The 13,904-nt window shown below is 33.8% G+C and overlaps 1 protein-coding gene and 1 pseudogene across 1 annotated transcript; both read right to left on the bottom strand.

Annotated features, from left to right (window-relative positions):
* Positions 1 to 1,651: 1,651 nt before the first annotated feature.
* On the bottom strand, positions 1,652 to 6,223 carry LOC132123922 (protein phosphatase 1 regulatory subunit 42-like; annotated as a pseudogene).
* Positions 6,224 to 8,789: 2,566 nt separating this feature from the next.
* LOC132124017 (COP9 signalosome complex subunit 5-like) lies at positions 8,790 to 13,569 on the bottom strand. The gene is made up of 8 exons (XM_059534745.1): positions 13,219 to 13,569; positions 12,877 to 13,111; positions 11,877 to 12,005; positions 11,398 to 11,463; positions 11,189 to 11,274; positions 10,981 to 11,092; positions 9,743 to 9,891; positions 8,790 to 9,047 (listed from the first exon to the last, which is right to left on the bottom strand). Exons 1-8 carry the CDS (start codon positions 13,353 to 13,355, stop codon positions 8,957 to 8,959), a joined length of 1,005 nt encoding a protein of 334 aa, XP_059390728.1. The 5' UTR covers positions 13,356 to 13,569; the 3' UTR covers positions 8,790 to 8,956.
* Between the last annotated feature and the right edge of the window lie 335 nt (positions 13,570 to 13,904).

The following is a 13,904-nucleotide window of genomic DNA, read 5'->3' as shown; positions in this document are numbered from 1 at the left end:
TGCAGAAATGATTTGTTTTCAGAGGCTACACACTGATGAATCAACTGAAATGATAGCTATAAAATTAACATGTTTAGGATGTCAGACATCAAAGGGGTATGATTTGTGCAGTGCAACTGTAGATGGTGTCACATTACACAGCGCAGCACAGAACTATGGTTAACCTCAGGCCATTTCTAAAGGAGAAAGCTGTTTATTTGCATGGGTGGGAAAATAAGAGTCCTACAACTTAACAAATAGCAGGCATTTATCTAGCATCTCTGAAGGCAACCTGCAACTTTACTGCAGCATTTATCTCAGAATTTATTTCCTTTTTTAAATATGAAATGAGTCGTAAGTACTTGATAAAATAATATTAATAATGAAATAAAATAGCATATTAAAATATAAATACAAATTTTCATTAGCCTAAGATTATATAAAGGATAAGGGAGTCTTGTTAACAGCACAGTAGACATTGTGATTGTTCATACCTTTTTTCTCAGCTGTCTCCTTGTACTCGAAATGTAACGCCGGGCTTCCCATATTCTGAAGGCTCAGAGAGCTGCTGCATTCATGGGCAAAGGGATGAAGGGGGCCCATGCGAAAATCAGCTACAGCAAAACATGGGTTAGTCACATATAGTCATAGAACTGACACAAGGGATGTGTAAGGCTTACTTAACTACATGCTGATGATATACAATGGCAGAATGCAGAAATGTGTTAATAGACAGAAAATCTTGAAGATACTTCAAATGACTAGGAAATTAGAGAACAAAATGAAAGTGTCACTGCAATGTACTCAGCACAGAAATTCAGTAAATGAAATAACAGTGACATGTAGGGACACTTTGTTCATAATATGTAAAGTCATATACTTAACTTATTTAACATTTAATTTAAGTCTATATAATTCATTAGTGTAAATAATTGTAAATAATAAAAAAAAGTAAAGAAAGAAAACATACAGTTTCTGTGCATTTCACTCAATCATTTTATCAAATTCATAAACACAAATAACTTTTATTAAAATAACTAATTAAAATGTTAAATATAATTGAAATGTTATTAAAGACGATAAATACAAAAACACATACAATACAATAAAAAATAAAGGAACAAAATAAATTAAAAGAATATAAAAATAATTAAATTACATAATGAAGGACAAAAAGGTCATTAAGAGTTATTCAGTTATTCATAGATTTTTTTTTACCATAAATAATAAGATTTTAAATGACTCCATATTTTTCCAATCAAAAAATAAAAAAATAAAAAAAATAAAATAAAAGTTGTTTTTACATAATTTATCCGTGTGTACTGTGTATTTTTACATGTATATATAAATACACACATAAATGTATATATACCGGTATTCAAGAAATATTTACTCATGTTTATAAGATATATCAAATATATATATATATATATATATATATATATATATATATATATATATATATATATATATATATATATATATATATATATATATATATACATATATATATATATATATATATATATATGTGTGTGTACATGTATGTGTGTGTATTTTTATATACATATTAAAATACACAGTACACACATTAATTTTGTAAACACAAACTTTTATTTAATCTATTTGACAGCCCGACTCCATAGTCATCACAAGTTAGCTATGCTTTTTCTCACCTAGAGAAATAACTGCTGGCAGTTATTAGTCTGTCTATGTATTTAGGTTTGTGACACACAGGATTTCTATTCAGATCCAGTAGCTGCAGTTGAACCCTTTGGTTGAACACTGTCTCTAATTGCTGAAAGCATAAATAAAGGCATTACATTTTATGTAATATTTATTAGACACAGTAAAGGACAGTAGCTTCTTCTCCAAATTTTCCAAAAAAGCTGCTGAATGCTGGAAAACCTCTGTAACATTAAATAAATTTTGCAGATTTAATAGATGTGCAAGGCTAAAAATGATCATGGCATCCTATTTAAGACAAAGAGGCCACGAGCATAAAAATAAATTCAGAGGGCAAAAAGTATAAACAAGACATCAGCTTGTTTTAATAAATACTGTCACTCGGACTGCGAGACTAACAAGTTCCCCTGGGCAATAGTCCTCAAGCATGTTGCCTGCAGTGTATGTTTATCTAAGGACACATTAATCCAGGCTGGAAATATGAATACTCTCTGGACACGCTCTGATTGTTCATTGCCTTCCTGTCTCAACTAAAGTGCTTCCACTTTCCAGTCCGCGTGCAATCAGCTCTAGCGGGATCCCAGCGAGCCGCGCGGTCTCAGGCTTTGATAAATGATGGTGTCAGGTCTGTCACTCTGAGGGCTTGGCTGGGAACTGCCCAGTGCCAAATTGCCCTCCAAAGCACGGGAGTGCTGAATGCAGTCCTGACTGGGATCTTTCCAGCCCCACACTGGGTTAATGATGGCCAGTTATGAACCTGTATTTGACCAGCGCTTCGATCCCTATCAGCACTGTCTGGTCGTGCGCCTCTAACAGCCTCTGCAGTACCCATTTGTCACCCGGCTGACTGCCTGTCATAATCTATTTTAAAAATCCATAATGCTTCCTCTGGAATTGGACCAAACTGAGTAAGGGAGGAATTGATCCTTTGGGTGCTGTCGCCGCTGAATCAATAGTGGCAAAGGGGTTGTATAAATTAAAGGAGATATCTGCTAAACATGAAAGCTTCCTCTGACACATGGATCACTATTATCGGTGGCAGTTGCTGAGAGGATTGCCTTTTGAGTTGTAAGACAAAGTTACCAAGCTGCTTTTCTACAGTGGTGTTCGGAAAGTGTTCCTTAACCAATTTTTTTTTGTCATAAAATGTGTGATATCAATAGACTGAAATCACTTTTCCAGAAAAGGTTACTTTTCAGCTTAAGTTTCACTAAATGTTTTGCTCAAATGGGTTTTTAATACAAGACTGAAGTTATAAGGGGCACTCAGTGTATTTCAGAGGAAAATCCGTTGACTAAGGAAGGAGGAAAACTTGTGCTTGTTTAAATTGTCAGCAGAAGCTGTCCCTAGAGACCGGCCCGTTGATTTGTTGAATAATTCTGACCTTGTGCAAGTCTGGAGACTGCTGGAAGGATTTGTAGGATTAGGTTTTTGCACTGCTCTCCCCGTATCATTTCACACTTTATAGAAACATACAACTTTGTAATATCTAAACAGAACAAAAAATATTTTTTTACGCAGAAGCTCATATTTACCTGTATGTCCTGTAGCTGGTTATCGGTAGCATAAAGATGGGTCAGTTTTCTGAGAGGGGCCAAGTCCCATATTTCATCAGTGTTATTTTTGCTGATATTTAAAATGCACAGAGTTTCCTGAAATAATTCAAATACAATATTAATATAATTAATAATTCACTTTAAATTGAAAATCAGTCCCCCTTCTGGTAAGCCAATGCAGATTTCACTGTTTTAGTAAAAGGAAGCATTTAGGAATCTTTTGGCAGGGGAAAAAATTGGGTGCACTTACACTTGTAATTTCATTAATTATCAAAATAAACAAAATTACCAACTTTTGGTTTGTTTTCCCATAGCCTTGGCAGTAAACACTCCCTGTTAATTTGTCAGACAAGGAGGCAGCCACAGAGACCTCTTTTACCCTCATCAAATTTTGCACAGAACTGCTTTGATACACATCTTGGTCCATGAGTCCTACGTCTCTCATCTGATTCTGACAGCAAACTCACAGGACACAGGGCTATATCAATCTAAATATAAAGTGCACTAGATTATAGATACCATGAAACACCCTCTGTAAGGCTTTTCACTGAGGTGAATGTTAAAGCAATGAGCTACACACAGAGAGTCTAGATATGGAACAGGGGTCAAAGACCAGCTTTTCTCCACAGTTCAGTTTCTGACCTTCCACATGCATCTCCTTCAGGCTTTTCAGCTCGTCTAATCCATCCACGACAGTGATGCTGTTTCCTCCCAAGAACCTCAAATATCGAAACATTAGTAGTTAACGCTTACACTCATGGCCATTTAGTAGTGATGTATGTATATTTTCAATGGAAAACATTAATGTCACAGTTCAAATTTCAGTGCAAGCAGGAATGTGTTAATATGCATGTATTTTCATTCTTACAATTTGGAAAGGTTACGCAGAGAAGAGAGGTTCTCTATGCAAGATATATTGTTATTTTGCATGTATAATTGTGTAAGGTTTGAGGCAAACCCAAAGTTGCAGATTTGTGATTTTTGCTTGTCATAGGTACAGGACTATGAGGTTTCTGCACATTAATAGATCATTCTACAAGTTAAAAAGGGCAACATATTTAGTAAAGAAACTGCTCAAAAGTTTGGAATCAATAATTTTTATATTTTATGTTTTTAAAAGAAGTCTCTTATGCTCACCAAGGCTGCATTTGTCTGATCAAAATACAGTAATAAATAAATAAATAAAATAATATTTTGAAATATTATTACAATTTAAAATAACTTTTTTTTGTTTTTCTGTTTTAATATATTTGGAAATGTAATTTATTCCTGTGAGAGTAAAGCTAAATTTTCAGCGGTGACACGTTGCTTCAGAAATCATTCTTTGCTGATTCAGTGCTCAAGAAAAAAAACAAATCCTAATACTATATATATATATATATATATATATATATATATATATATATATATACAGTACAGACCAAAAGTTTGGACACACCTTCTCATTCAAAGAGTTTTCTTTATTTTCATGACTATGAAAATTGTAGATTCACACTGAAGGCATCAAAACTATGAATTAACACATGTGGAATTATATACATAACAAAAAAGTGTGAAACAACTGAAAATATGTCATATTCTAGGTTCTTCAAAGTAGCCACCTTTTGCTTTGATTAATGCTTTGCACACTCTTGGCATTCTCTTGATGAGCTTCAAGAGGTTGTCATCTGAAATGGTCTTCCAACAGTCTTGAAGGAGTTCCCCAAGAGATGCTTAGCACTTGTTGGCCCTTTTGCCTTCTGTCTGCGGTCCAGCTCACCCCTAAACCATCTCGATTGGGTTCAGGTCCGGTGACTGTGGAGGCCAGGTCATCTGGCGCAGCACCCCATCCCTCTCCTTCTTGGTCAAATAGCCCTTGATGCCTTCAGTGTGACTCTACAGTTTTCATAGTCATGAAAATAAAGAAAACTCTTTGAATGAGAAGGTGTGTCCAAAATTTTGGTCTGTACTGTATATATATATATATATATATATATATATATATATATATATATATAGTATATTTTATATATAGTATATTTTATACTGTCACTTCCTATCAATTTAATGCATCTATGCTGAAAAAAAGCATCTTAAAAAGCATCAGAAAATCTTACTGACTTCAAATATTTGAATGGTACTGTAATATTGATTTAATGGAAACTATATTAAATAGAATTTGGATATATATGGACTTACAATGTCCTTTATACTTTTATTGGAGAAGTTGAGATGGGTCAGTTTCTTCAGATACTGCAAGAGAGATTCACTTCTGCAGGTTTTTGAGTAATTGTTGGATTTTGCAATCAGATGCACTGTTAGACGGACCATAATGACTCAGTGTGCAAAAATATCACAGGATAGATTTCTCTTCTGCAGCACAGCATGTCAAGGGAAGAGGGAGATTTATGAGAAAGCCAAAAACACTAAAAACAATGCAATAACTTATGATCAAATACATTTTACAGCACTGACCTCTAAATACATTTCTATATAGATTTAAATAAGGGTTAAAACACTCTTTAAAGGGGATTTAAAGGTATAATTGATGTGGTTACCATTATTTCTTTGATGATATCTACTTTAGAAACAGTATAGTCAATTGACCCTTAAACTTTTGTCAAAATACATTATTTTTGAATAGAGGGAAAGAGGCCAAAGGTGAAATAGACATGTGACCCGACCTAAAACTATCATAAAGTGAGATTATCATAAATTAAGATTGACCCTGCAGATCTGCATGCTGTATTATATAAAAACATTATATAAAGCCAGACCTACAGTAACAAGACCTCATTGAAAAAGGACAATATTTTACTCCGTATGCTGAGTCTTTTATCTATATTGTGTTGTCAACCACAGACGTTGAACACTAGGACAGAAGTAAAGGGAATAGATACATCAACACATGACAGCAGGTCGGTTTTACACTTGATCTCAGAGTAGCAGACCATGGGGAGAAGACATGGAGAGCCTCTTAAAATCAATAACTTTCTTTGGTTAAACTCCAGGGATCTGGATGGAGACAGCAGTTTGCCAGTCATTATAATATATTGCTGTATGTTTAACAATATATTGGAAATTTACACTCTTATTACTAATAAACAAAGACAAGCAACTTAGACCACTGTTGTTGTTTTTTTGCTGCTTTAAATCTTTATCTTTTGCTTCCTGTCTTGGCTTTGTTTAGGAAGCGATAGCAGATGTTGGCATGTTGACGAGACGCGAGCGCAGGGTCATCTTTACACGCGCCAGAGGGATGCGCTGTTCAAATGCGGCATGACACATTCCCAACACAGATGGTGAAAGGTTTTTAATTGTTTTAAATTCTATGTCAATTTAAGAACACAATGTTCATCGTTTATATTGTTGTGTGAAAATGTGAAAGAATGTTTTTACTGATGTTATTAAAAGTCTTTAGTAATTAATTCAAGCCAGCGCAGGTTTTTGTTACAAACAATTTGAGTTGTAATTAACTTTATTTAAAGGAAGAAAGCAAATGAACAAATTAAACAAACCTTAATAAAAATTCAAAACAGTCTTATTTTTTATTTTACATTCCTTTTTGGGCTAAAGGGTATATATATATATATATATATATATATATATATATATATATATGAAGATACTATATTTCACATGTGAAATACATGTGCGCAGAGGATTGCAGAGAAAAACAATTGTTGAAAAAGAAAAACTAGGTTTAAACCAAAACCTAGGGCCACCCTTGAGGCTTAGCAAGACCCTTAAGCATTTACATGTTTAAAACAGAAACCATGTTTATAAGCTTCAGCTGGAAGAGCTTAACATTTCCCCTCTTTCATTTCAAGCTCAAACCGCTGTCCCTAATAATGCATATCAGTTCTAGAGAAGTGCGGTGGGCTTCGGTGGGCTGAGTTACTGTGGTGACCCGTGTATTGTTATATATGGTGGAGGAATGCACTTCCTGAGACTGAGTCACTTGCCTCCATGCAGAATACTTGGCAGAAAGGAAATGTTGCTTTGGTTGGTTTAGGAACATAGAGAGGGCGTTCAGCTCTTTTCAGACTCTCCTCTGGGGCACTGAACACATTTCACCTCCTTCCTACCATGCTTGTTGAGATTATTTATGGTCCAAAGAAAATATCTGGACCATAAATAAAATATCGGTCCTACCAAATATCTGGACTATCAAACCATCTGTCATTGGTCACAAAGGCTAGGTTAACATTAGCTTTGTGATCAATAGCCACTGTTGATTATTTATGCTCATCACTCGGATACATTCTCTTACTCACATTTATATCATAACTCCTAATACTTAATATTTCAAAACATTTTCTCTGGGTTATCAAATGAAGTGGAAGTCCAATTAATTTAAGAAGACACTTGCTAATAGAAAACATACCTTAATTGACATAATGGAATTGGCTGATGTAAGTTCACTCCTTGAAAACATAATATACTTAGGCTTAGTTATATCTCATCTCATTTATACTCATCTGGTGATGATTAAAAGCTTAATTAATGGGTGAAATACAGAGCATGGGGGATTTTTGATGACTAATATTTTACAGGAATAGTTCACGGAATATTTAAATTTAGCTACAAATGTACTCACTCTCAGGCCATCAAAGAGATACGGGAGTTATTTTTATATATTTATTATAAGAGTTACAGTTGATAAAAACATAATAATCCACAAATAATTTCCAAGACTCAAGTCCATCAAAAACATCTTCTGAAGTGGATAGCTGCATATTTTTAAGAAACAAATACATCATTAAAGCATTTTAACCTTTTCTTCTTCTTCATTTTAACAATTTTTTTTTTTGTTTTTTTGTTTTTTGTTTTTTTTTGTCAGCACCCATTCACTGCAGAGCATCCACTGGTGAACAGACTGATGCTTTGTGGAACATAACAGCAAATCTTAAAATTAGCACAATGATGTGGGGTACAAAACAAGTTCATAAATACGAAGTTAGCACTGTTGTCTGTAAAAAAACATGCGAGCACGTGTGCATGAAACCTCACGGGCGCGAGTGTCTGCAGCGATAAAGAGCAGACACGCAGGGCTGAATAGACTCCACTGTATCAAGCTCCCGTTTCTGTGATACATCAGTGAAAGGCCACGGCGTAACGCTCAGAATCCTGAAGGATTATGTACAACACAGAGACAACCTGCACAGGGTCTTCCTGACAGATGCGCTGTGGCCATTCCAAGCTATGTTTATCTTTGGTCCGTTGAGTTTGTTATTCCATTATGTAATGCTATGACTGGCAAATATGAAAATGACCTCTTGTGGAGCACTGTGGTTTTTGTTCAATTTAATGTTGAATACTGCTGTTACAGCTCTTGATACAAGCTGTGGGAAATGGGAGTGGAGTGGTGCCGTGTTACACACTGAACCCAGAGGAGAAGACATTTCAAACATCTGCTAACAAACAGCGTAAAGGAAAACTCATTTGTCTTGATCTAAAGGACAGCTTTGACGATGAGCTGTGCAAGTTATAATTTCAGACCTTCAGACAAGACCTTAGCTGTAAATGTGATGCAATACTTTGAAGACAAATTTTAAAAAGTTTAAGAAAAGAAGCCCAAACACTTGATGTCTGTCAACTAATGAACAGCATTTATTTCTTTGTTTAAACAAATGATAAATGATTCAAACATTCCTACAGCAGAATTCCTTTGAATCTTTCAAAACAGTAATGAAATAACACATAACTAAGCAAACACTGCACGTGAAGTCATCTAAATACAGTCCCTTCCATGTTCAGTTGGCAGATGTGTTTACTTGATTGAAGAGTTTATCTTTGATAACTTGGGACATCAAACCATGAATTGCTTCAATGGTTGTCTTGCAGCTGAAAAACAAAGAAATATGTTTAATCATGTTTTTATATAAAAACATTTTTTTTTATAAAAGTCATTAGTTGCAATACATTACAAGTCAAAAAGTGGGGTCCCTTGCACCACTAAAGACACTTAAGTCACATATGAGCTCACACAAAATAAATATAAACAAATGTTAAATAAAATAAATAAATGAAACATTAAATACTCTATTATAAAAAAAGAAAGAAAAGAAAAGAATAATTGTGAAGTCAGTATACTTTTCTTAATACCCAAAAGAAACAAGTTTACCCCCAATTATTCAAACAATGAATCAATTAAACAAAATAAATACATAATCTTTTATAAGTAAAAAAATAATGGCAAAAGCAGTGAAAAAAATTATATTCTCAATACTTGAAAAGAAAACATTGTTTTACATTTTTTCCATGTAGTTTTATGCATTTAATTGTTATATTTACTCAAATGTCTGAAACAAAATTAACCTCCTTAAAATGTATTTCAAATATAAAAATCAACCTGGTTGAAATGTAGGGTCTACTTATAATTTTATTTAGAACTATGATTGTCTATAAAGTACTTTTTTGTGTGCATGACATTTAGAGATAAATAAACTTACCTAGGCTTGTTTGTTTATTTCTACTTATAGTTGATTATATATTACAAAAGGAAAAATATAATACTCAACTGACAGGGATTGTATTACCTGTCCCGTGTTGCCTTTGCAAGTTTGTCCTCAGATTTCCTATCATGTGTGTCTAAGCCCAGCATGAAACTGCCACGTCCCAGCTGAGCTTCTGCCTGCTCAAGCTTCTCAGACAAGTCAAACACCTGTCCAGTGGTGTAGTCTGCATTCTGAAGGAATAAAAGCCATTAACACCACCATTTCACTTGCTCTAGGTTAATGCACAATTTCACAACACTTCTCAAACCTTCACAATGTGCATTCCACAGATGGTCAATTCAGTAGGTTGATGAATTGTTTGCTAAAGCCTCCTGAATGAGACAGACTCGGTGACTAAAGGTCTCGGCATGTGATGACAGCGTAATCACTGACAACACTTTTTTGACAAGAACACAGAGCTCTGAGGCTGCTGTTTAGATAGTCTGCAGCCCATTGAAAGCATTAAACAAAGCTCATGACAGAATGTCATAATCAACAATGACAAGCTTTCAAAACAAATAGGTAGGGAAACAAAACCAGCATCTACAAATATGAATCATGTGCACAAGTTGTCAACAAACCCCTGTTATATTATCCATCTCCTGCACAGAAAAATACTTGTATCCTTCAGAATCCAAAACATTTTCAGGATGATAAAGATAATAACCGTGAATATTTTAATATAAACAAAAGAGAAGATATCAATAAAATGACAAACATTTATATAAACAATAAATGTCATAAATGCTAGTTAAATGTTAATACTTACTGACTTTGCTCGTTTAGTGTTTAACAACTTGCTAACATTTTGTGGATAATATTTTGATCATTTTCCCCCAACCTTGTTACACTTGTGATGTCCCATTATATCTCATTATCCTAAATTATGACCAAATACTGAATTAAATATATTATCAACTTTGTTTTCATTTGATTAGAACAGGTTTTGTATTTTTTTTTTCAGAACTGACTAATCATAGGCTTCATGATCTAAGTGAATTCATATAGTCAAAATGATCCATAAATAATGCTTATTTCACTCAAAAACTGTTTTCAATAATTTTTTTAAAAGTGCAAATATTTCATGTAGTCTCTAAGGTTTCATAAGAGCATGAAACCTGAATGCAGTATAATTATAAAACAATTAGTAAACTATTTTAAGATGAGTATAGCACAGAAAAGAAGATTCAGGATTACATAAATCTTAAATAACTGAAGATTTCTGCACATATTGCTATATTAAGTATAGTAATTTCACACCAATAAAAGACAGTACTTACTGTCAGAAGGCTGGAGGAGCTCAACGTGTTGACCCAATACTTATTCCACAGCAGCTCTAGGAGTTTGCGGTCCAGGGAAGACTTAAAATAAGACACTTCTAAAGCATAATACCTAAAAGCAGAAAACGGTTTATTGTAAATTGCCAGTATTTTCAAGCCAAATCAATTTTTAAGTAGAAATACAGGTATGTGTAGAAAAAAAGCTTACTGTTTGCAGTGCACTCCAAAGTCCTCAATTTTATTCAGCGGTATTGTTTGGTATTCAGATGGACCCTCATCTGGAGGCTTGTAACCCTAGCATTAAAATTTAAATATGTGAGGAGAAAAATATTTTCACACTCATACAAAATGAATAGACACATAAATATGAAATACTAGACAGTTACAAAAAACTATTTACTCAAAAAATGTTCCTACCTTCGGATATGTCCTGAACGCTCCAAGATTGACCTTCCCTGCGGATATAGTTCTTGTGGGATCAATCTGAAAAGAATGAAAAATTACAAAGACTGTAATAAGCAAAACAGTTTAAATATCACAAATAAAAACACTGAGCTGCCAGCTTCGCAAGTGAAAGTTATGAGCACCAGGTCACTATTTGCCCTCAGCACAAAATAAGCAAAAGAAACGGTAAACTGTATAATGTATTTAGTTACAAAGCTAACAGCCATTAATCAGACACCACTACAAATGTCACCAAACTCATTTGTATTTTAGGGGTCAATTATGGATCACTGATATTACTGAATTTGTACTGATACTTTAACAATTTCACGGCTGAGTTATTTCCCCCCTCTGTCTTTTGAGATTGATGGTAACAGAGTTTAGAGAGGACTTTGCCAAATCGGCCCTAATGTAAAATAAGCAGCCAGTTTAACATTTTCAAGAGCACTTACCACTACTGCGACAAAGGGCTCTTGAAACTGCTGGTTAAGCATCTGAGTGCTGACATCTATGCCTGAAAGCCAGCAGCCGTATCCAGGATGACTGTGATACCATCCAATGGCATTCTCCAACCGCCCCACCTAAATGAATTCAGAAATGACGAGCCTCAGAATTACTAATATTTCATCATAAGCTGGACATGACATTCATGGGAAGTTACTGCATAATATGTCACTGAAAGTATAAAGTGTATATATTTTAGTTTCTGTGACTGTTCACTATTTATTTAAAGATTTTTACTCATTTTAAATGACATTTTTGCCTACATTAATTTATGTTAAATGGTCTTTTGATGTGAGAAATACATTTTTTAAAGTGCAAATATTCCATGCAGTCCATCAAATACTATAAAATCATGAAAAATGAATGCATAAAAATTATAAAAGTATTAGTAAAATATGTTTAGATGAGTAGAGCATATGAAACCGAGAGCATATACACAATACAGTACATGTATATTTTAGTTCCTTCCTGTGATTTTTCACTATTTATTTTAAGATTTGTACTATTTTTAAATCACATTTATGCCTTCATTAATTCATTTTAAATGGTCTTGTTAAGTGATAAACATTTTTTAAAGTGCAAATAATCCATATAGTCTCTCAATTAATTTTAGATCATGAAAACTGAATGCATAATAAATATAAAAATATTAGTAAAATTCTGTTACACGAGTGTAGCATATCACATTCACAATACATGTATATTTTAATTCCTATAACTACTCACTTTTTGAAATATTTTTTTATATTTCATTTCATTTAGCCTTTAATTGTTTATTTTAAATGGTATTTTAATGTGACAATTTTAGATGTGCACATATTCCATGTAGTCACTCAACTAACATGAGTAGAGTCACAATGTACCCGATTTATATTTAGAAACTAAGTGTGGGTTTGTTTGAAGTATTTACCTAATAGGAATAGTAGAAAAGGTATAGTCAGTGTGTACCTGTTTAGCATTCTCTATATAAGCAGCCATGTATTCATAGGCAGCAGCCTGAGCATTGACCCGGGTCTCAGTGCCCTCCACGGGCAGAGCGAAACTGTCCATGATGTTCATGGTCTCTCCATCCACCTTCCCCAGCATAAGTCCCATCACCTCGAGGTTTCCTCCAGAGCGGGCATGCATCACCATCTTCAACAGTGCCAAAGCTGATATCTTGCAGTATTTAAAATAATGATGGCTGTAAAAAAACAAAAACAAAAGCAGTATGGAGAACAGATATTAATCATTCGAAAACAATTCAGGCCCCTTGAAGAGGAATAAATTCGCGTGGTGTGGAAAACTCACTCTTTAGTCCACGGTTTGGCTGCCAGAATCTCTTGTTGCTGTTTTTTATCATACTTATATATTTCATCAATACTCTGGACTTCCTGCATGCTGTTTGACAGTTCCCATGTTTTCATCGCGGTGCTACTGCCAGCCATAGCTAGAGTCGCGTTCTGATTAACTATAACGAAATATATTAAATACCACTTGTAATTTACGAGATTAAAAATTCTTGACAAAAGCTCAAGCGTGTAGTTTATCTAAAAATGTAAACGCAACATTTAGCAATCATTCACAAAGCTCCTTTTGTATCCCTTTCCTGACCAACTCTCCGACCGGGGTGAAGCCAGCGACCGAACATACGCGTTACCGAGAAATTATATTAGTGTCAAAATAAAAGTCAAAGTAACTCGACTTTACTTGTTGATAAATTATTTTCCCTCTGGTTATTTGTTTTTCATTTTATTAATTAACTTATTGTCTATTTAAGTATGTTTTTGTCAGTTATTTTATTTATTTGTAGTTTATATATCTATATTACATAATTTATTATGTTTATCTTTTACGTTTTTATGATTACGTTTATTTTATGTAACGCTATGTTTTTTTTATTTCTCGTTTGTTGCATTTGAACTTTTCTGTTGCTCTTTAATGTTTGTTTTAATGTTTGTACAGTATCATATTTATCTATTTACTTGCTTGTTTGT

The sequence above is a fragment of the Carassius carassius genome, chromosome 42 (genome assembly GCF_963082965.1).
Source record: "Carassius carassius chromosome 42, fCarCar2.1, whole genome shotgun sequence".
Classification (NCBI taxonomy): domain Eukaryota; kingdom Metazoa; phylum Chordata; class Actinopteri; order Cypriniformes; family Cyprinidae; genus Carassius; species Carassius carassius.
The sequence above is the reverse complement of the archived record's forward strand: the minus strand, read 5'-3'. Positions and strand labels throughout refer to the sequence as shown.